The sequence below is a fragment of the Amyelois transitella genome, chromosome 20 (assembly GCF_032362555.1).
Source record: "Amyelois transitella isolate CPQ chromosome 20, ilAmyTran1.1, whole genome shotgun sequence".
Classification (NCBI taxonomy): Eukaryota; Metazoa; Arthropoda; class Insecta; order Lepidoptera; family Pyralidae; genus Amyelois; species Amyelois transitella.
In genome coordinates, this window is record NC_083523.1 from 9,584,212 (window position 1) to 9,608,618 (window position 24,407).

The 24,407-nt window shown below is 34.1% G+C and overlaps 1 protein-coding gene across 7 annotated transcripts in view; it reads right to left on the minus strand.

Annotated features, from left to right (window-relative positions):
• Positions 1 to 24,407, minus strand: part of LOC106138977 (rho GTPase-activating protein 7) — a 269,079-nt gene that overhangs the window by 67,485 nt on the left and 177,187 nt on the right. For 3 of the 7 annotated variants that reach the window (XM_060949881.1, XM_060949880.1, XM_060949882.1), the window contains exon 2: positions 6,704 to 6,775. In XM_060949881.1, the coding sequence (XP_060805864.1) occupies positions 6,704 to 6,775 (72 nt within the window). Of the gene's footprint in view, positions 1 to 1,522; positions 2,579 to 6,703; positions 6,776 to 11,811; positions 12,220 to 24,407 lie in introns of those variants that run through there. The other 4 variants (XM_060949883.1, XM_060949885.1, XM_060949886.1 and 1 more) reach the window with 4 other exon arrangements.

Consider the following 24,407-nt stretch of genomic DNA (forward strand, 5'->3'; position numbering starts at 1 on the left):
TCAAATAAACTACCGAAAGTAAATTTGAATATTCACCTACAAACCAGTCCTAATTCCCGACCTCGATACAAGTTGTAATGGAGTGCGAAATAGCGCAGACCTCATCTAACTTACCCCAAATATTCAGTGTTAGGGCGCGTACATATTGCGATTCAACTCATACATACATATCACGACTTTATTCCTTACTGAGAAGACAGAGCCCAACAGTCTTGAAAAGACTGAAAGGCCACCTTGGCTTTATGATGAGCCTCAAAAAAGAATTAGGATTCTTTTATTAGGTGATAGGCTAACAACCTATTCTATCCTCTTATCAAACGAGTATCAAACGACACATTGTAACCTATTCTATTTTGAAAATAAATCTGTTTCTATTTCATGGGTTGGAAGATAGTTTTTAGACACGAATATGTTGTTTATGTCATGGGAAGCAGAGACATAAATAAATAAACATTCTAATTAAAACTAGTAAATGCGAGCGTTCTATGTGTACGCGTCCTTAGGTCAAACTCGTGGTGAATTGAGTAATGTTTTAGTTTAACTTAATCCACTTTAAACAAAACTAATTTGGATACTTGGCTTAAATAGTTTATTAGATTTACTGTTTTATTGAAGTAGTTACCTGTTCAAACTGTACTGTTATATTATCGGACAATATTTGCGTGATAGAAACATGAGGTTTATGTAGCATGTGCATTTGCGCATGTAAGTTTAATGAAACAAGTCTTTATTTCACGTTTTTATAACCTTTACGGGGGTAGACAGAGCCAAAGTCTCGAAGAAACTAAAAAAAACACTCTCTGCTATGGCTTAATGATGGAATTGCGATTCCTTAAGTTATATATTTGCTACATAAGGAATTTTTTGCGTCTTTATAAAAAGGCAGTAAGTATACCTACTTACCTATATGTTTTGTTGACAGGATGGTATCGGAGATGTACTAAACGCTATGAGTAATTATATGACATGCGCTTATTAAAGGGTCATTTAGGTTAAAAAGACCTTATAACTGTCGGGAATGTAACGCAATTCTTATTTATAGATACGGTCATGAGCAATTAACTAATCACCTTACTTAAAAATAATATATTTCATGGCTGTTTCAATAAGTGCATTTAAAAGGGAAGATATTACATTTTTAATGTTAAATGTCAAATTTATATACTCGGTCTTTGAGGTGCAGTGAAAATGTCCTTGCATCATATGAATTTTTGGTATCGGGTTTAATGCTTGGTCAAAAAGATGGAATATGTAAGTATTTTAGAAATTCGCGGATGATTAATTAAAAATTCGTTTTTTATTCTTTTTAATACTGTAACGTCAGTCGTAAAAAACAGGACCTAAATTTACTTTAATGGTATTGAAATCTGTGTTAATTTTTTTTTTATTAAAATCCGAGGGCTAAATTCTTTTACTGATAAAATCATTTTCTTTTTGTATCTTAAAATAAACCTAATGACATCAAAATTATAATAATTATTATAATCTTGTACTACATAGGTATACAATAAAGTAGACTTACCATATCATTAGGAAGCAATTACAATCCAAAACCGCTAAACCACACAATCGATCACATCACTAACGCAAACCGCAAATAGTTCAGATTCACAAATAGTTCCGATAACAACTAAACGCGCCTACACCCAAATATGTTCTGGCCGAATACCTGACCTAATCGTGCACTGAAAAAAAAAAGTATATTTTGACAGTTACGTGCCGTTCGTCACTCGACCCCCTGCCAACGTGACAATTCAAACAATAATTTAGCTTCAATGTCAATGGCGTAAAGTTTGAATTCCTTTGCCTATTTTTTTTTTTCGAAGTAAGATAGCGACGCGAAATGTAGTTGTTCAAAATTTGAATTGAAAATAGAACAGTTTAGGGACGACATTCGTTTGTTTTCAAATTTGGGAAGGAATTCAGTCATTCCGTAGAAATATTTACCTGAGTCAAGATAACACTAATCGCTTATATCTTGTTTGGTTTCGGTTTGACATGCGATATATTATTGTTTGAGTTTTGGAGTGATGGGCGGACAGACAGACACTTTCGTTTTTTTTTTGCTTTAAAGTATCTATATAAATGAGTCGCTTACCTGATATTTAATAACGATCTTGGTATGTAGTTTTACGGCGCAGATAATCGATTATTTGGTTGTCGTCAGAATAAAGTAATAAATGAAACTAATAGGGCCCATATGTTTGACAGCTGTCAAAATAGCCTCTGTTCATTTGTTGAAAGTTTAATATTTTATTGCAGGTATTACTTTTAAAGTAATTTATCTATGTACACAATATTTTAAATAGAAAATATTTAAAGTAACAGCAAAATAGAACAAAAAAAAAGTGTTTCGAAGGTAATGTTCAATTTTATCACAATATTTTTGCAATATCCCCTACCTTTTTTACACAGATAAGACTGTACAAAACAAGCTAAGGTAACACAATACTATCAATGGTAAGAATAAAATGTATCAATCACTATTCAGACTATGAATTATATTATCTTAAAACACTGGGAAATGCACCAACCCGGGCATTGAACAGAGACTTAGTCACCGGCGCGTCCACCACTAAACCACGGTGCGTACTGTTTCTAAAAATTATATTTTTATCTTATCATTCTTATCGCAACTGTTTCTGAAGCTATTTCCGAGTGAATATCATGTTGATAGAACGTATTTTGGTTTTTATTCCCAGAAAAATCTTCACGTTATCGTACCTATTGACATAATATTTGGTATCTATTAGCGTAGTGATGATAATCCGGTGACTTTTATCTTTATACTAGTGACCCGCCCCGGCTTCGCACGGGAAGCATTTATACATATAAACCTTCTTTAAAAAAATCCTCTATCTATCATTTGAAATACGAACAAAATCAGTACACAACTTTCCGAGATTAGCGCATGCATACAGACAGAGAAAATAATATAACAGAAGAAGTTTATATCAATAAACTTCTTCCGTAATTCTGTGACTGGTTACGAAGGTTTAGATACTTGAAATTTAGCAAATAGGTTCCATACATGGTCTAGATATGACCTAAAAGAGGATTTCCTAAAATTTTAATTATGTGTATTTAAATATTTTCTGTAGCCAAATTACGAACATGTTTATTTTAAATAAATAATTTGATTAGGTATTACGTATATGTTCTCTCGTATCATTTATCATAACTTATTCATAATATTGCCAAGTCACTCGGATTTGTATTCAAGAGCCGACATCCTTTAAAAAAAACCTCGTTTCCTTTTTCTATTCCCTAGGGAGATATCTACATAGAAATAAGCAAAAAAGTAAATCCGGCCAAGCGTGACTCGTACTATTTAGCGAAGATTCCGTCATGTTATTCATGTTTTTATAAAAAGAACAATTATTTGTGGATATATTGTGCTCTATACATATGACAATATATAACTCTGTTTATAATCATCTATAAATAATATTATAATCTTTTTAAAGTTTTGGGTTTAATTTGATTAAATTTGCATCAAAAGAGATACCTAATCTCAATCTTATGATAACATATAAAATTATAATTTATTTTTAATTTTCAATAGTATATCGTAATAGAAAAATCCTTTTTAATTTTGTTGTTACAAATACAAAATGGTGGTGAGAGCCATACCTACAACCCAAAGACGCTTTTGGTCATTTTACTTCAAGAACTTTCAAAAATTGGTTCGTCTATCGACTGTTGTTTGTTTTTCGGACCCGTTGCAAAATTTTAACAGCAAGCGATTGAGTGAGTTGAGAGTGTCGTGTGGTTCCCGGCGCCAATGGAAAAAAGAATAGGACCACTCCATCTCTCTGGATGTCTGGACGTCATCTCTCACATCATCTCATCCCATGGATGTCGTAAAAGGCGACTAAGGGGTAGGCTTATAAATTTGGGATTCTTCTTTTAGGCGATGGGCTAGGAACCTGTCACTTTTTGAATCTCAATTCTATTTTAAAGCCAAATAGCTGAACTTGGCCTGTCAGTCTTTACAAGGCTCTGTCTACCCCGCAAGGGATATAGACGTGATTATATGTATGTATGTATGTAAGCGATTGAGAAATGCGGCCTCTAGACGAGAACAAACAGATTAGTTTTTTGACCAAGTTGAAACAGATATCTCTCACTTCACTTCCCTTGTCTGTCAAGTGGTTCAAACTTGCATTGTGACACGGAACCCTAAACTCATGGTGACATACAAACATGGTCGCCACACGTACCAGTATAATAGTAAGGCTGGGTGGGATGGCTCCTTTGACACTATTAGAGGATAATTTACCTATATTGTTGATGTTTGGTACAGGCTAACATGGATACGCCTTTATATTTAATTAAATATTAAATTTAAAATGTGAGACCTCCTGGCTAAACGTTGAAACCGACGAGCTTACATGAACAGTTATGAATGAGGTTCAAAAAAATGTTTGCTGGAATCGTGACAAGTGGAAAGGCATCTAAAGCTACTACTTCAAACATACATTAATCACGTCAATATCACATGCGCGATAGAGACAACAGTCCTGGAAAAGTCTGAACGGCCACATTTAGCTGTTCAGCTTAAAATGAATTTGCTAGTTGGTTAAATGATGGAATTGAGATTCAAATAGTGACTGGTTGCTAGCCCAGCAAATACAGAGAGAATCCGAGGTCTTTCCCTTATTCGGCAGAAGAATAATTTTTACATTTAATAAGATTCTTGAATCTCATTAGCTGTTCAGAAGATTTAATTTGTCTACCTAATCAAAATAAAAAAGTCAGTGCCTCGGCAACTGTAATGGAATTTTCGTTATCATTGTGTAACTTGTAGTACTCAGAGATAAGATTAGCGATTAGTGGCCTGAAGATGACTTCACTACATATCATAGTAGTAAACAATAAACGCGCGTAACCTTGACGCGATTCAATGGAAACAAACTCTCAGAGTTTAAACCAGTCTTTATTTGAACTCTGATTTTGATTCGAATTAAGGTTGAATGAATTCGCCCTAGATATTTTGAGATTTCAGAATTATACACCCTTGTAAAAGTCACATAAGTATTATACAAAGTCACTTGAAGGCTTAGGTCACGTTAAGAATGAAATATAATACCAATTCTATCCCGTACAAAAACATTTTTTTTGTTAGTAGAATTTCTGACAGTTACCTAAAAAGAAAACTTACTTTCACATCGTTTTATATTGTCAGAAGGTATCATCAATTCTTCAGTCAAATCAGGTTCAGATATTGGATATTAACAATTGAAAATTTTGAAATAACAATTCAGATTTAAAAAGGCGTATCCTGTTTAATCTAGCGTCATCAGGTCTGAGTCGTGAATAGTTAAGGTTTGACTCGGCGGGGTTAGTTTGGTCATAGGATTCTAATGATTTGGTATTATCCTTTCACAATAATTGCTTTTTGTTTATATTTACTAGCGATCCGCCCCGACTGATCACGTATAGCATTTATAGATATAAACCTCCCTCAGAAAAAACTCTTTTCAACATTTCAAACAGGAACCAAATCCGTCAACCACTTTCCGAGATTAGTGCATACATATAGACAAAGAAAAAAGGGGATTTTACTTTATAATATGAAAATATTTAGTTTCTTTTTGAAATTTATTTCGATTACTCATTACTGGAAAATAGCATTTTGTATTAAACGTTCATGTTTATGCAAGAATTCATTATTTATTATCTGGAGACCATAAGCAATAAATTATTTATCATTAATTTTACATTTGTTAACCTTAACTAGGTTAACAAATGTAAAATTAATTATTACGGGTTGCGGGCGGGTTACAAAACATCTCACTATCAAATATATCACATGTTTTAAAAATTTCATTCATTCATACAATCACGTCTACATCCCTTGCGGAGCAGACAAAGCCAGCAGTCCTGAAAGACAAACAAGCCACGCTCAGCTGTTAGGCTTGATGATAGAATTGAGATTCAAATAGTGACAGGTTGCTAGCTCACCGCCTAAAAGAAGAATCCGAAGTTTATAAAGCTTGTAGCAAAATCGATTATTCGACCGCCACCAAAGGGATGATCTTCCGCCAGGCTAGGTGTGATGCCTGGGGAACCGCGCGACAGACGATGTTGTGTCGGAGGTTGTATATATTGCTCCAATCCGTGAAATCTTTGCTTGCGCGATTTAAGTTTTTCCTGATAGCATGGCGTGATTTTGTTTTTGTGACTCGTTGACCTGGATATATCTTCTTATATATAAAATTTCTCGTGTCACAATGTTCGTTCCCGTACTCCACCGAAACGGCTTGACCGATTCTCATGAAGTATTCTAAGCATATTGAGTAGATCTGAGAATCGGCCAACATCAATTTTTCATACACCTTAGTGAAATTACTTAAAAATCCTACTACTATTATAAAGGCGAAAGTTTGTATGGATGTTTGTTACTCTTTCACGCAAAAACTACTGAACCGATTACCATGTTTGGTATGTAGGTAGCTGAAGACCCAGAATAACACATAGGCTACTTTTTATCCCAGAGTTCCCGCGGGATTGATAGGGTTTCCATGCGGACGAAGTCGCGGGCGGCCTCTAGTTATTTATATGGCAAAACAACGTTTGCCGGGACAGCTAGTGTAAATATTTTTTTTAATAATTTCTCCTCTTTTCTCCTTCTATCTTCTGTAGGAATAAATAACTTTAATAACTATACTTTCTACAGCTGGTAATAAACAGATGTTACCTTCGTACATCTGCGCGTACTGAGGGAAGCCAGCCGCTCGCAGCCATTTGCACGCCTCCGTCGCTTCGATCTCTGTAACAGACGAACATACATGTTGTCAAGAGCTTCGGTATTGTGACATTGTAAGTAATAGATTATCAATAAATAGATCGATAAGAATTATTTTTGTAGTAATGTACCTACATGTGTATAATCGTGTATAATGTGCCGTGTGGTTCCCGGCACCATTACAAAAAAGAATAGGACCACTCCATCTCTTTCCCGCGGATGTCGTAAAAGGCGACTAAGGGATAGGCTTATAAACTTGGGATTCCTCTTTTAGGCGATGGGCTAGCAACCTGTCACTATTTGAATTCCAATTTTATCAGAAAAAAACCGCTGAGCGTGGCCTATCAGTCTTTTCAAGACTGGTGGCCCTGTCTACCCCGCTAGGGATATAGACCATATCCCTAGCGGGGTAGACCATATGGATGTATGTGTATAATTGTGTCGAATTGAGATTCATATAATAACAAGTTACTATCCCATCGCCTAAAAATACTCGCAAGTTTATAAGCCTAATCTTTAGTCGCTTTTACGACATGCATGGGAAAGAGATGGGGTAATCCTTATTTTTTTAATTGTTGCCAGGAACCATACCGCACAAAACTATATAAGTCTACAAATATACCTATATAAACCCACACACATTTTTCTTTGTAAATAATAGATCTCTTACATAACTGCGGAAGTACTTAACACATTACTAATCCCCTGCTATTAATCTAACACCATTAAACGACCATCATATTTCCCATAAAAGCCATCACTTTCTCGAATTTGAATTACTACAATAATCATCTTTATTGTCTAGAACATAAAAGTGATATTGATTTTAATAATAACATTAAAAGCTTTGAAATTTGGGAAAAACAAAACTTACGTAACGCTTGACCAACGGTACCTACAAACAATGATATAGACAAGGGCTTTCTACTAATAAATATTAATGAAAACAATCCAGTGTTATAGATCTCTTTAAACCAGGTTCCTAAAGTGTTCTTATATAGCGTTAAGTATAAGAAGAGGTCATTTTAAATTGGTGGGGTTTGGTACACTAGTTTTGGGGCAAAGGGCCAATCAGTGCCATTGTGGTCTGACGGTTACTAATGTCCGAATTCGAAAGGCTGATGTACGTGGATGAATTGGATGCTGTGGAGGCGTGGAGACGGATTTGCATTGGGAACTACGTAATTTGTAAAGTTATAGACAAACAGAAATGTTGTACATTAGCAAACAAGAGAAAGAAAGAAAGAAAAATAGTTTATTTGGTACAATAACAAAATATAAATTGAAATCAGTGAATTTTTAATTACATGCATGCACCAAAAATGGAGGACTTATAATTGAAAGCAGGTTTACTAAGCAGATATACAAGGAGAGTGTGGAGGGAAAGGTCGGAGTGGGATGGCCTAGACGAACGTATCTTGATCAAATTAAGAACGTCCTGGTAATGGGTCAGGTCAAGAGTACCCGAAACCGCCGAGCTTGCATGAAGAGAGTTATGAATGGGGATGAAGCGAAGGAAGTATGCAGAGATCGTGGCAAGTGGAAAGAGGTCTCTGCCTACCCCTCCGGGAAAGAGGCGTAATTTTTTGAATGTAGGCGAATGACGGGTCGAATGACTTCTTTGGACTTTAAGTCGAAAAATACTCATTCGTTATAATATTACTGAACGGATTTTAGTTTTGACACTAATTTACACACATAAACACATATAGTCACGTCTATATTCCTTGTGGTGAAGACAGGGCTTACAGTCTCAAAAATACTAAAAGGACTAACAGAAAAGACAGTTTGGCTAAATGATGGAATTTAGATACAAATAGTGACAGGTTGCTAGCCCATCGCCTAGAAGAAGAATCCCAAGTTTATTAGCCTATCCCTTAGTCGCCTTTTACGACACTTATTTGTCCCGTATATATTTATTTATTTATTTATTTAGTTTTAACATTAGAAAAATACAAAGTATCAACAAGGCATAAATTAGTTATTATTAAATATTCGGTAAAGTTTTCACAGTTGGTTGATTTTGTTTGTTTTATTTTATTTAATTATTTAAACTTTATTGTACCTACATAAAACAAATGTATAGCAGAATTGGTGGACTTAATGCTAGAAGCATTATCTACCAGTCCTTAGGAATTCTGAGGCACTAAAATAATTACGAGACTTTTTTGTCAAAAAACTTTTAACAAGACTTTTTATCTGAAGACATAAGATATCCAATGGTAACTATTTGTGAAAGCTAAAATTAATAAATTTTGTTAAGACATTTTTTTGTTTCCTAATCCTTACATCTAAATTATAATTTGTTCGTTCAACGCTTCGCCCAACTCTTAGGTGATTTTTCATCACCTTTTAATCTGTCTCTTGGCATGTGTTAAGTGTAGACTAAAGAGTGTTTGTCACAATACGTTGTTATAAATGATCCCGTGGAGGAAAGTTTTGTCGGCGATAAAACCGTTTTAGTAACGTTAATATATTTTATTGTGCCGTGTGGTTCCCGGCACCAATTGAAAAAAGAATAGGACCACTTCATCTCTTTCTCATGGGTTTCTTAAAAGAGACTAAGGGAAAGGCTTCTATACTTGGGATTCCTCTTTTAGGCGATGGGCTAGCAACCTGGCACTATTTGAATCTCAATTCTATTATTATGTCAAAAAGCTGAACGCGGCCTTTCACCCTTTTGATGACTACTGGCTCTGTCTACCCTGCAGGGTATATATACGTGATTATATGTTATGTTTATGTTATGCTTACCAAAGCTTCTAACAATTTGAGGAAACCCACACATTCTCATGATATTACAGTTGACGGATTTCTCAAAAGACTAAAGATAAAAAGTGTTCTTTATTTTAATGCGACTCAACTTTGACAAACATCGAAATTCATAAATAATAAATGAGTCTTATTAATAATGTATAAGTCTTATGATTCTTTTATACGGAACGGTCTGATTATACAAATAAATATTGTTAAGATAACGCTTAACGGAACTGTCTTTTAGTAAGACGTTCACCAAGGTGAAATAAATATAATGTATGTGAACAAATTAAAACTACTACTATAGTAAGTAACTAAGTTAGATGAGTTCAAAAGAAACAATAAGAAAAGCTCTTCTATAAATAAACTAGAAGACGCCCTTGGTTACGCCCGCGTTGAAAGAAAAATCACGGTAATTCCCGTTCCCGTGATTTTTCTTTCAATTAGTGCACTGGTAGTGCACTTAGTAGGAAATTCACTTAGTGCACCACTATACCACATAAGGAATTTGATAATTAAATTAATAAAGAATTTGGTATTTGGCGCGAAAGACGCCAAATTCATCAGTGTGGCTTTATGATGGAATTGAGATTCAAATAGTGACAGGTTGCCAGCCCAACGCTTACAAGAGGAATCCCAAGTAAGCCTATCCCTTAGTCGCCTTTTATGACATACAAAAATAACCACACGGCAGTATAATACTATAATTTATAGTAGGTACCAAAGGAAGAACAATATAGAATAAGATCCAACAAATGGTAGGTAGTTGGTAAAAACGTAATAAAACTGCCCAATTATTCAGATTTATACGGATTACTGCCAGACTGCAGAGATTAGATGGATTTATGGACACACCTTCCATGGTCATATGAGTTACTTCCTTTCAAGTGGACCTGACCTTGCTTGCTGTGAAGTCAAATCATTTCAGATTATGTCTAATCTGATCTGACAAATAGTTTTAAAGATAGAGTTTAGGATATTACAGATATTGTTTATTTACATTTGGGATGTTAATTTATAGTTAACTAGACTTGTCAGGGAGTTCTAGTCTTATTTAAAAAAATCTAACGAACTGGTACCATTTTGTCAAGAACTTTTCGCTATAGAAAAAGTGCTTTACTTTTTACAAATTCCTCCCATTTACTACCTACAGTTCTACAGAATTAAACATTACAAAAAAAAAATCTTTGCGACCTGACTAAGAATTTAAGTTACATACCTAATTATTTTAAACAGCTGAACGTGGCCTATCAGTCTTTTCGAGAATGTTGGCTCTGTCTACCCCGCAAGGGATATAGACGTGGCCATATGTATGTAAATTTGGGCAAATCCACTCATAATATACAAGAATAATATACAAGACGACATATTTTTTACGGTTCGACTGGCAGAGAATGCCTTGTTAATTTTAATTAATTATTTTCCTCGTCCAAGACAGATTTCTGATAGAAGTGAACACCACCCACTCACAACCCACATTTGGCTACTGTATACAACAGCTATAAAAGTCGTGTGTTTATGTCGTAATGTTGGAACTCATTCATATATCATACTGTGATTTGTTGTAGGTATCAAGTACATCAGGTGTCAGGTACAAAGTTGCGAGGTACCGGTCAGGTCCAGTTTCCACCGAAGTGGAGAGGAGACGAGATGTGTTTTTAATAACCAATATACTCTTAATAATATAATATAAGTTCAATCAGATTTTGTTATTTTCACATCTAATGTGGAGCCCTATGTGTCTTCTTCGCTTTAGTGAAAGACGAGCCTTAGCCTATGAAAAAAATATACGCGACTTTTTTCGCGTATCGTCGAATTAAATATTCGAAAAGTCGCGAATTAAGCTAAGTTTTGATATAAATAAAGGAAATATATAAAAATCTGTACAATCCATCTTAAAATAAATTATGGAGTACTATTAATATTTGTGTGATACCATAATAAATGTAGGTAATTATCTTTGGTTAATTTCTTGTAAAGGTCCTCCATCAAATGTCATAGAATTTCGGAGATTGATATATAGGTAAAATGGGCGTGGTTATTAGGAAAACAAAACTCACCGAAAAAATTAATGCAACTTTCTATTATTATATAAATATGAAATAATTGTTCGCGGTTAATTTAATTTTACTAAAAATACTTCATAAAAAAATATAACGTAAAACGTAACGTAAAATATTAAAAGTACCTACTCTTTTCCTGAACACCGGAATTTTCCCGCGTACAACACAAAACAAAACATGCCAGTTAGTTTTCGAAATTAGAACCAAGTTAGCTAAACGAACTAATAAAAAAAAAGTTACCTGTAATTTGATCAACACTCAAATTAGGAACACTCATGCTACACATCGACATTTTTAACGACCACTAGATTTTTATCGACACAGAACTAACTGCGCGCCCGTCGGCACTGAATCACTCAACTTTCTTAAGAAATTCGATCGCGAGCTTATTAACAACTGTACAAAAATTAACACGTTTTCGACTGTTTACGCAACAGCTACGGAAAAATCATGGCGGCTACTTCATTGGCTACCGTAACAGTTATTAACGTGAGATTTTATTGATCACATCACGATTAATATTCATTGAAAATAAAAAAGAAATTGATAGTCATTTGAATTTCAAACACTGGCTGAAAACGATGTAATTAAAAAGAAAACGCTCTTTAAATTTAAAAAAGCGAACGCGTACATGGATGTTAGAAAAAGCAAGTGAATTGTGGAGGAGTCGCGGTAGACTGAGATTACTTATCAGTGCGTTATCAAGTGTGCTCGTTAGAGCGCCCTTTAATCGCCGGGCGCGTCAGCGATAATGCCGCTGGCGATGCGTAGGAAGAGTTGGATGCGCTTTCTTGAGACGATATATAAGATTTAATTGTTCGCAAAGAATTTAATTGTTCGCAAAGAAAAAAATCCTTTGTTACTCTCGTTTATGTAATATAACTTATTTAGTATGGTGAGTGGTAAACTGGGGATTATTAACTTTTTCACTTCTGTGTCGTGGTTATAAGCTGACTTCAAAGGTTGCGAAACTGGGATACAGAAAAATAACCGAAATGATGAAATAGGTATAAAACATACATTTAATCGTCAGTTTTCTTGGTATATTCAACTTTTTCCAAATCAGATATTTTTCATAGCAGATATAAACTACCAAAAATTCGAATTTAACAAGATATCAGAACGAAAAATTTATACAACAAACATAATATATAAGAAACCTAGTGAGTTACATCTCAATTACATTAAATAGACAAATACCTTCTCCATTTGAACACACATCCCAGTCCTCAACCAACGAATGACTTTAAAAATTAAGGAAAATATTTAGAGCTGCAGTTATCGGTGCTGTCATTCAACAAGTTATAATTGTCTTGCGTCGGCTACGGAGGGGATACTTTATAGAGTTCGGAATCATGTAAGATTACAGAAGTGGTACATTTATCTAGTACATGCTTCTGTGCTGGCCTGCTACCGAAATAAAATCATGCTGCTTTTCTTTCCATGCAAATTGTAAAAGTCAATAAAGGGAAAGGCCAATAAATAAGGGATTTTTCTTTAAGGCCATGGGCTAGCAACCTGTCACTATCTGAATCTCAATTCCATCATCAACATCCAATTGAACTTTCAGTCTTTACGACACTGTTCCCTCGGTCTGCTTCGTAATGAAGATTTTTTTTTGCATTTCAATTCTCAGATTTATTCAACAGATTTACAACTGCACTGAAAACTGCATACGATAAAATTCATTCATTACATTCTTATAATTTCAAGTGCAAAGTGGCATTTCTATCGTCTTGTATTATTCCGATTTCTGTGGCAAGGCCTGTTGACAAGTTGTGTCATATTGTTATCGGTCTGAAGTTGTATGCAAGTCAATTGGACCAATGGTATTAATTTGTGGTTGTAAGACTTATTTCACTTTAATACTGGTCTGATAAAGAAGAAAAAAACATAGTGTATTTCAAACTGCTTCTCTTTCTATGCATTGCATTGCAAAAGCCAATCAAGGGAGGGGCTTGTAACTTGGAATTATTTTAGGCTATGGGTTTGCAACCCTTTCACTAATTGAATTTCAATTTAATTATTGAGTAGTACAGTTGGCCTTGTCCTAATAGATTTTTCAAGATTGTTGGCTCTGTCAACTACGTAAGAGATATAGACGTGATCATTTGTATGTATGTAAGTTTAAACGAAGTATCGTTTCTTAATTGAAAAAATAAATAACATTAAATACCTACGTTAAGTCATTTAAGTCTTAAGAGGAAAAATATATTTAGATGAATCCTTGAGTTTTGAGATTAACCATGCATTTTCCTGCGATTTTAGTCACGCGGCACTAAATAAGCGTACTTACTGGTACTAAAATCAGTGGTTATTGATTCACAGAACCTGAGTCATCGATTATGGCTTGATTTAGTCATCGGCGATTTCTAGTTTTCGTAATTCGGTGGATCTTACATACATCTTTACATAACGTAACACCTCTTCCCTAGAGGGGTAATCATGCCTCTAATAGCCAGTATTGATAGACATCCTGGTAAAGGGTCAGGTCAACACTACCCGAAACCGCCGAGCTTGCATGAAGAGAGTTATGAATGTGGATGAAGCGAAGGAAGTATGCAGAGATCGTGGTAAGTGGAAAGAGGTAGTCTCTGCCTACCCCTCCGGGAAAAAGGCGTGATTTTATGTATGTATGTATAGCCAAGTATTGAAACTATTACAAATTCAAAAATATATGTAATTGCATTATTTAAAGTTCAGTTAAATCAATTATTCATAACAATGTTTTCTCTCTCGTCCACATTTCTATTACAATTCTAAGTTTGGATAATTGTGAACGTTATCGAAAAAAGTGCTGCAGTGCAGTTTGTTATTGCTTATTTATTTGACCACAACCAATGTTGTGAAACCAATAGTAATGACAATAATTGTATTAATAAGATATGTTTGAAATGCCCATAATCATACATATAGAAACGAATAAAATATTTGAATTCGAAGTGGCCCCGAAGCATATTGGCGAAGGGTGCAACTGATAACGCGCCAAGATAAGAGCGAGAAATTATAAAAATATACGGCTGAATACATTACAATCACTATTTTTCTCATATTGAGATCATTGTGTAACCAAAACTTATGATAATTATAAAAAAAAAAACAAGCTGTAATTACATTACAAATATAAACATCTGGACTAATTACTGAGATAAAGTTATCAACGTAATAAAAAGATAACAATTTGGCATGAATGAACGATGTGACATACATATATATGTCACGGAGATTATATGAAAAGCCATGTCTTGAGAGCGGATTTTGGACTATTACATACATACATACATATAATTACGTCTATATCCCTTACGGTGTAGACAGAGCCAAAAACCTTGAAAAGACTGATAGGCCGCGTTCAGCTGTTTGGCTTAATGATAGAATTGAGATTCAAATAGTGACAGGTTGCTAGCTCATTGCCTTAAAGAAGAATTCCAAGTTAATAAGCCAATCCTTTAGTCGCCTTTTTTATTTTGGAATATTTTCCGACCCAATAGGGGAATGTGTAATTTACCATCAAGATTTTGGATTGGGTAAGTCAGGTTTTGACATGAAGCGACTTCCGCCTGGCCTCCGTAACCTCTGCAGGGGAACCTAACCCGTATTGGATCGATCATGGTTACACATACACATCCAGTCGTCTGAATGTGCAGGTTTCTCACGATGATTAGATCACTATTTGTACGCCTGATTATAAGGCAGAATGCATGTACTTAATTATATCGTGACCATCTGATTGTAAAAATTGTATTCTAACAAGTAAATGAAATGATTTGATTTGATTTGATTTCATTTGATTTGATTTGATGTTTACCCTCACCGTAGGATCTTCAGTTAGTACAGGTTTCCTGAGGATGTTTAACTCGCCGTAAGATCGGTTAGTAATCAAACTAATGTAGGTTACTTAGGAACGAGTAATCGGTACATGTTCGAAGTAGGATTTAAACCTGTACCCCGGTTTGATTGAACCGACTTCTCAACCACTAAATCGATTTCGTCATTAACATTTTACAAGACAATATTTCGATTTCTATCAAAAAGGGTCAAGCAAAAAGACACCAAGAATAGAAGGAGACTGGTAGACAGATCCTTAATAAAATTCTCATCAACTTTTTCCTTGATTCCGTAATCCACGTTCCAATACACGTGATACACTGACCAGCCAACAAACTTGTGTAAAGATATCTTATTCTTCCCTCGTCTAACTCGTACAGTACGAAATTTTATCTGTTTTGTTCATCCGGGTTCGTCTAACAGAGGTCATTGATTACTTTACAACATTTCATTTGCTAAGCGCAGGAATTTTAAACAACTCGTAAAGAATACTTAAGGTATCAATCCGTAGCTTAAGACTAACTGATTTTTAGATAAAAATTTGAAAATACTTTTTTTTTATAACTTTACTAGGTATTTCCATTTTTTACAGTAAAGTTTTAAAACTACTGAATTTATATGTAGTGTCTGTTGAAAAAAATTGGGATATTATCTCTCAGAAAACAATGTTACAATGTGACAGCTGACAGCCGACCCTAACATTGGCATGTAATACCGATTCATGTTGTTACCTGGTCTTTGGTGGACACCGCGCTTTTGGTCTATAAATTAAATGTTAAAAACTTAATAAATGCTTTTGTGTTTAATGTGTGAGTATAAAATTTGTTAAGAAATATTTTAATATTTTGAATCTCAATTCAATCATAAAGCCAAATAGCTGAATGTGACCATTCAGTCTTTTGAAGACTGTTGGCTCTGTCTACCCCGCAAGGGATATAGACGTGACAATATGTATGTAGGTATGTATGAAATATTTTAATTTTCTCTAATAAGTTTTTAATTATAGGTTCATAGGCCGACCTCGGGCCGTGAAACACTCCTGTGGATAATGCAACGGAAACACGTATGACGAAGCAATGGAATCGTAGTTTTTCTCTTTAGTGCCAGTCGGGAGAGTCGTAAAAGCCGAGCCAGGTTTATGGAGAAGATGGGATGGAAGGACGGCGCCTCACCTTAAATATCCTTGTTAATGTTTCTTTATGGCTAAATAAAATGTGTCTCCTCCGACTTAGTTATTTTATATGAAAGTGTTATGAAAAAAGTCTTAGAATACAAAAGGCAAAAATTGTTAGAAATTTTATATAAGTGTGCCGTGTGGTTCCCGGCACCAATACAAAAAAGAATAGAACCCCTCCATCTCTTTTCCATGGTTATCGTAAAAGGCGACTAAGGGATAGGCTTACAAACTTGGGATTTCTTTTTTAGGCGATGGGTTAGCAACCTGTCACTATCTGAGTCTCAATTCAATCATCAAGCTAAATAGCTGAACGTGGCCGTCTTTTCAAGATTGTTGGCTCTGTCTACTCCGCAAGGGATATAGACGTGACCATATGTATGTATGTTTTATATAAGTACATTATGTAAATTGAACGCTAAGAGGGAAAGGTCAAGACGAACACTACCTTCATCAAAATTGGAGATGTGTTGTCTAGTCAAAGGTTACATCAAGGGCGCCTTGGACCTGACGAGCTTGCATGAAGAGCTTGATAAATGTGAACGAAACAAAAGACGTATGCTGCACCCGTGGTTCGCCACACGCGACGCCGTTTTTATCGCGCGATAAACTATCGCTGTTTCACTATTTATTGTGACGTAAAGCGGGACAGCAATAGATTATCGCGCGTGCCATGCTACGAGTGCAGCTTTCGTGGCAAGTGGATATACTACGTAGCTATAATATATTAGCTAAGCCCTCGACTTCGTCCGCGTGGAATAGTTATTTTGGGCATCATTGAAGCCCTCAAGGATGAATAATTTTCCCCGTTTTTTTTTACATATTTTCATTTATTTCTTTGTTCCTTTCTAGTTGCAGCGTGATGTTATATAGCCTAAAGTCTTCCTAAAAAGGGTTGTAAGTTAAGTGTTAAGTAGAATAGTCAAGTAACTATTTAGATGTAAACGAGGCACAGTGAGTCAGCGAGTGCAATTGCATTGCTATTTTGCGTAATTGAATTTTGAACGTATGGAAATGTATGACTCTCATAAATAATGTTAAACTGGACAGACCTTGGTATACTAATGCGCTTGCTCCAAACAATGGGCATGTTTTGATTTTTCAACAGTTAATAAATATGACAGTTAATGTGGGTTGTACTATCCCAATCCAAACTGACTACATACATACATACATACATAAAATCACGCCTTTGTGCCGTGTGGTTCCCGGCACCAATACAAAAAGAATAGGACCACTCCGTTTCACTTCATCTTTCTCATGAATGTCGTAAAACTAAGGGATAGGCTTACAAACTTAGGGATTCTTAGTTAGGCGATGGGCTAGCAACCTGTCACTATTTGAATCTCAATTCTATCATTAAGCCAAATAGCTGAACGTGGCCATTCAGTCTTTTCAAGCCTGTTGGCTCTGTCTACCCTGCAAGGGATATAGACGTGACCATATGTATGTATGTATGTTGTCCCGGAGGGTAGGCAGAGACTACATCTTTCCACTTGCCACTGCTTACTTCGTTCGCTTCATCCACATTCATAACACATTTTTCATGCAAGCTCTGTTTCGGGTATTCTTGACCTGATCTTTTGCCAGGACGTCCTTTATTCTCCGAACTAAATTAGTAATTTGTCTTAACTTATATTAATGCAAAATTAAGTTTATATGTTTTTTGTTTGTTTGTTACCTCTTCAAGGATTTTTTTTATACCTCTTCAAGGGTTTCTTTTTATACCTGTTCAAGGGTTATTTTTATTAATTTTATTTGTTTAATCTTTTGGTTTATTATGTCACATATGTTTTAAGTGTTTATTTGGCTTTCTAGTTTGTTTGCAATTTGATACAATTCAAACTAGTTGGCCAATGTTTTACTTGGTTAGGTTAGGTCTTTTTTTTATTATTTTTTTTTTATTATCTAGATGTCATGTATGTATGTATGTATATTTCGAAATAAATTCTGATCATATATCCGGTAAGGCTTAATATACAGCAATTTCCTCGGGTCGACTTACGGTTACTTGATGAAAGTGACATAATTTGGTTTTATTTATACATACCTCTGGTTTCACCTTTGAGTGATTTGACTAACTTATTTTTTAATGCAGTTATCAACATTCGACGATGATCTTACAACTTTTCGAGGTTAGCGCATACATACAGAGTTACAGTAAGAGAGAAGTTATAATGTGTAGTGATATATATTGATTTTTAACACTATAAAAACGCTGAATCTACGTGCAGTGTAAAATGATGTCACGCAGCCTTATCTAAATCACGGCTGATATCATCATGTTTTGAAATTGATCCTAATTTGTGAGTCATTCGTTTATCTTTTTTTTTGTTTTGATAAAATCGTTGTCATTAAATTTGACCTTTTGAATAACATGGTTATTTTTAAAGTTGTTTTTGATTAAAACTACTTTGGTGACGCGTTCCTTTAAAAGTCATAGATTTTTTACCTTTTAAGTTTATAAAAAGGGAACGATTCTTAGTTAAGTTTGTAACGAATGTAGTTAAAACTAGTATAAAAGTGAATAAATTAGTTTTGGTGAAATTTCGCACAGCTTTTTTAATTACATCTGCAAAAGAAGCATAGGTTACGGTAGCGATGTTTTGGGAAAAAGTCTAGAATTCCTTAGTAATATAAATAAAAAAGCCAAAGTTCAACAAATCAATTAACTAGTTAAGGCATGAAATCGTTAAAATAAATCGAAAATATGAGAACCTCCGGTTACACATAGGTTAACTTCAACGGAACATTAATTTCATAATTACGAGAATCCTGTATCATTCAATGAGATCGTTATTAATTAATTCCTTCCTTTTATAAGTTTTATTACCAAACTAATTAGTTGTAATTTTATACCACCAACGAAGCCATAACAAACAATTAAATATGTACCTTATGAAAATATGTATAAAACTCTTTTTAAAATTGTCAACCAATCAGTCAGAATACATGCTGTTTAATTGTTATGTTTTCCAAAATGAGCTTAATTAATTTTTAACCGAATTAAAAAACGAGGTTCTCAAAGTATAGTTGTGATAATTTTCCTTATCACTTGTCTTGAACTTATGTGTATATATTTTATTTATATTTCGCCATCAAAGAAAATCGGGACATCTGTACTTAATATCTAATCATAGGGATATTTCCGCTACAGGCTTCAAATATTCAGGTTACATTTATATTAAACAGTAGCATATGTTGGGAGGTTTTGTCCGTCTCTGTGCCAAATATCACCAAAATCGGTCGGGTAGTTTTTAAGTAAAGTAAAGTTCTTTACAAAAAATATATATACAAACTCGTACATGCATACATACATAAAATCACGCCTTTTTTACGCAGGGGAAAAAATATATGTTCTACATACTCGTTTATAGATATGGAATGGATGAATATCATAGCGATTGCGCAAGCGCATTAACAATAAATAGTTAATAATATCGTTACACTGCGAATAAGTTTACGGTGTGGGCCCATGCCACAGGGCTGCGTGGGCGCATGCTAATTCTGACAGATGTTTCATCACTCAATAAATTTCTAATGTTATGATGCATTATGTATTTTATTGAGATCTTGAAGATAATATATTCTTAAATATAAAGAGAAGAGATTTGTATTTTTATTTGTAACGAACAATTCAAAGACTAATGAACGGTTTTTTTTTAACTTTGGCATAGAGTTAAATAAATAAATATATACGAGACATATTACACAGATTGAGTTAGCTTTGAAGTAAGTTTGACATTTGTGTTACGAGCTTCAATCTTAACGATACTATATTTTATATTAAATACTTGTTCGTTTCTCATCATGCCCTGACCGGGATTCAAACCCGGGCGTACCGGTGTCACAGACTAAGGCACTACTGCTATGCCACAGAGGCCGTCAATTGAATTACTTATACTAGATAGATTGGACCTAAGGAAGTAATGTAGAAAGTTGTCAGGATTCTCATGGAAGTAAGGCGGAAGACCTCAAGCGAAATGCTTATGATATTTATATTGTATACATAAGAAAAAAGTAAGATATCTAGTTAGATAGCTAACTAAACATCTTTGTGTAACTTTTTTACCATATTTCGTTAAACGTATTTTTATTTTTTGACCATTGTACGTAGGTTCATGATTGGCACTCCCGTATTACTGAGAAGCTAGCTAGCTAAAAATAAACATACATTTACAACATACATTTACAATATGGCAACAATAACAGTTCAGTTGATAAGGTTATCTAAACCATTCACAGCACAAGTCATACTCGATGAGGTCGTTTCTTTAAATTCAGCTCTAAAAGCAGATTACACATGAGTAAACACTCGAGATGAGTGACATCATGTGTGTGGTGCAAGTGATAAGCGGTACGTGTGATAAAATTCAAATTACATCAGAATTAGGAATTTAATAGAACACCAGGGCTAGTATGGCACCAGCGATAAACTATCGCTGTTTCGCTTTTTGTTATGACGTTAAACGAGACAGCGTTAGTTTATCGCGCGATAGAAACGGCGTAGCGCGTGTCATGCTAGCTCCGCTAGGGCAGTTTTCTTGACTGAGCTTGAGACTTGGTTTGCAGTCGAACGAAAAATCTACTTACTCTGTAGGACTGAAGCATGATCATAATTATGAGTGTGTATAAATTTATAAATAAAGAAAAAAATCTTTTAAGCATTTCAATTTAATTAGGAGGGCCATAAACATTAACACTCATAATAACGTACATACTTACAATAATCTTAAAGTAACAAGTAACCATAGAATTTAAAAAAAGAAATATTGCATGTACATGAAACTTAAAGAACATTGTGTCGTCATTATACGAGTACTCATTACATTACATATTACGTATTACGCATTACACCGCACACAATTTTCAGTGTCAAATTAGTTTTATAATATACAATAGTAATCATCTGTTGCGACATCAAATTCACTTGTACGTATCTCTTTTATAGTAACTATTTTATTATTGAAAATTCTATAGTTTTAAATAGAATTTTTATTTACTTTTTTTAATTTTGTCGCTACCGCTTGTTACTGGAACCGTCGCACAAACATATTAACGCAATCGCACTTACGACATGATCGCGAATCGTTGTTTGAGCTTCGCATACCATACACATATACACGAATGTATGTTGCATTTGTCTAGTACTTAAGATTTCATAATATGTTTTAGTTGTTTTTTCTTATTTTACATAAAACTTTACTTCTTCTTTGTCGTTACCTTTTCCCACTTTCTACGCGGGGTCGGCACACTATGTTAGTTTTTTCCAATTACTTCTGTCAATTGCCATCTCACTGGTCACTCCCTTTCTCCTCATACTATCCTTTACGCCGTCCATTCATTCCTTTTTCAGTCTTCCCCTATTTCTTAAACCTTTCACTTCCATATTTAAGGCTCTTCCCTTTCTTCTTTACATAAAACTTTACTATAATTATGATTGTTCACTTTTAAATTATCTTGCAGATGGTTGACAGAAGAGATCGTTCCTTATTGAGATACGTCCAATTTTTGTATTGTATTAATTCTTTTTTTTATAATAGAGTAAGGACAACCCATTGTTTTTAATTTATTTACTAGAGACGGCCCGCTTAAAACGAAAATTTAAATTTCGCGGGAATTCCGAATAACATGTTTAGTAAAGTTTCGACTAAACATGTTTAGAGTTAGGGATGCAACGAGAAATACAGAATAATACAGATGACTATTTATAAGTTAACTAGCTGTGCTCGCAACTTCGTCCGCGTGGAATAGTTAATTCGGGCATCATTGAAGCCCTCAAGGATGAATAATTTTCCCCGTTTTTTCACATTTTCCATTATTTCTTTGCTTCTTATAGTTGCAGCGTGATGTTATATAGCCGAAAGCCTTCCTCGATAAATGGTCTATTCAACTCAAAAAGAATTTTTCAATTCGAACCAGTAGTTCCTGAGATTAGCGCATTTAAATAAACAAACAAACTTTTCAGCTTTATAATATCAGTATAGATAAATAATTATTTACGTTTATATACTGTAATATGTCCCACACATTTATGATTGAGTAAATCATCGATAAGATGTATTTGAACATTTTGAACAATAGCTGCACTATCATGAAAGCGGCTTTAAGAACAATGGAAAAATAATACCGGAAGATAGTTGATGGAAGCTTCTGTCATATTCAATATTCATTTAAACTGAATAGTTTAATTTTGATTTAATACTTCTCCTAAAAATAAATTAATTGCAAAATTTCAAACGTCTCAAAATTTTTGAACATCACAATTTATTAGTCTACGAGTATAAAACTTTGTGTATGCCATAGACATAAAAATAAACATACTTAAAATTTCTAGACAGAAGACACATAATTTTGATGTTCAATAACATTGAATAGTTAAAACATCTAATTAAAATTAGTACTTTATTATTTTAATGTGACTTTCTTCTGACTCATCGCAAATTTTGAATACGCTAAATTTATAAGTAAATAAACCCAATTAAAAGTCTTCATCGAAGTTTTAATCAACTATTTCCAATCTCGAAAGGAGCCGCGTCCAATCTCACTTCTAATTTTTCCTTATAAAAATAGTACAACTAACACATCAATAAGATGTCATCCATGTATCAGTTACAATATTGATGAATAGACTAACAATACTTAATAAATGGCCGTCTCTTCAAATAGAAACCTGAGCGTAATGACCACTCAAAAAACAATCGATTGATAAATGACTATTGTAATCAGAATCGAATGTTTTCACTCGTAATCGTAAGTAAAGGTACCACTCCAGTAGTTGCGTTGGTGAGATTAGCTTTACATTTTTTGTAATCTGACTTCAATAAAAGGTAAACAGGTTCAATAAGCTTTCTTCTAAAGCAACATGTACATATGTATGTGAAAATTTTAAAAATATTTCATTTTACTTTTTTGTACAATTTACTGTATGCAGATTTAAAAAAATATTACGCATACACTTATTCACGAATGCCCTGATGAAATTATTCAAAATACAATATTGCTATGTTACAAACGTAACGGAAATTTACCGTAGAAAATACGAAATATAAAATCATGTCAAGTTCAAAGTATAGAGAAGCAACATAAACAAAGACTTTTTCATCATCGCATGACCATAGCTTTCATGTATAGCATAGCAAATACGCAGTGATGGACTGACGCCCTAATATTACGTCAGCGGCCCAACGATTCCCAGCGCTGGGCACGGTAGCTCTCACGGAAGCATGAGGTGCGATACTGTTTACTGTAGATTGGAAAGACATTACTATGGTAACTCGAAGTGTCGAAAGCGAGTTTCGTTCTTAAAATCTTATAACGTAATAAATAAACATTCAGGTTTCGTCTGCACAAACTATTGGAGGAAATCTGGATTTACTTGTGAGTAGGATTCTAAACGTGGAGGTCATGTCATTATTATATGGTATGTATACGATGTAGCTACATCAACAACAACAACTGACATCTTCTCCGCATAACTTTGTCAAAGGAAACAATTTAACAAAATTAAGGAGAAAACTACAATTTCCGATTTTTCTCTAGATAGAATAAAAAAAGTAGCATATTTCAATGATTCTTTTATAGTTTAATAACTACAAAAAAAAACATACAAATATAGAAACATATATATACCTAGATAGTTTTCTACAAAACAAGAACTTTAGATACAAAAAATTTAGAAAAAAAGCAGTACCTATGTAATTTTGTTCTTGCGATTATCATTCTCGAATTTTTCTGTCTTCATAAATAAATAAATAAAAACCAATGGTAGCACCACCAACAATTCTCGATAGATAAAATATCCTTGCTGTTATTAGTAACCCGTGTTGTGATT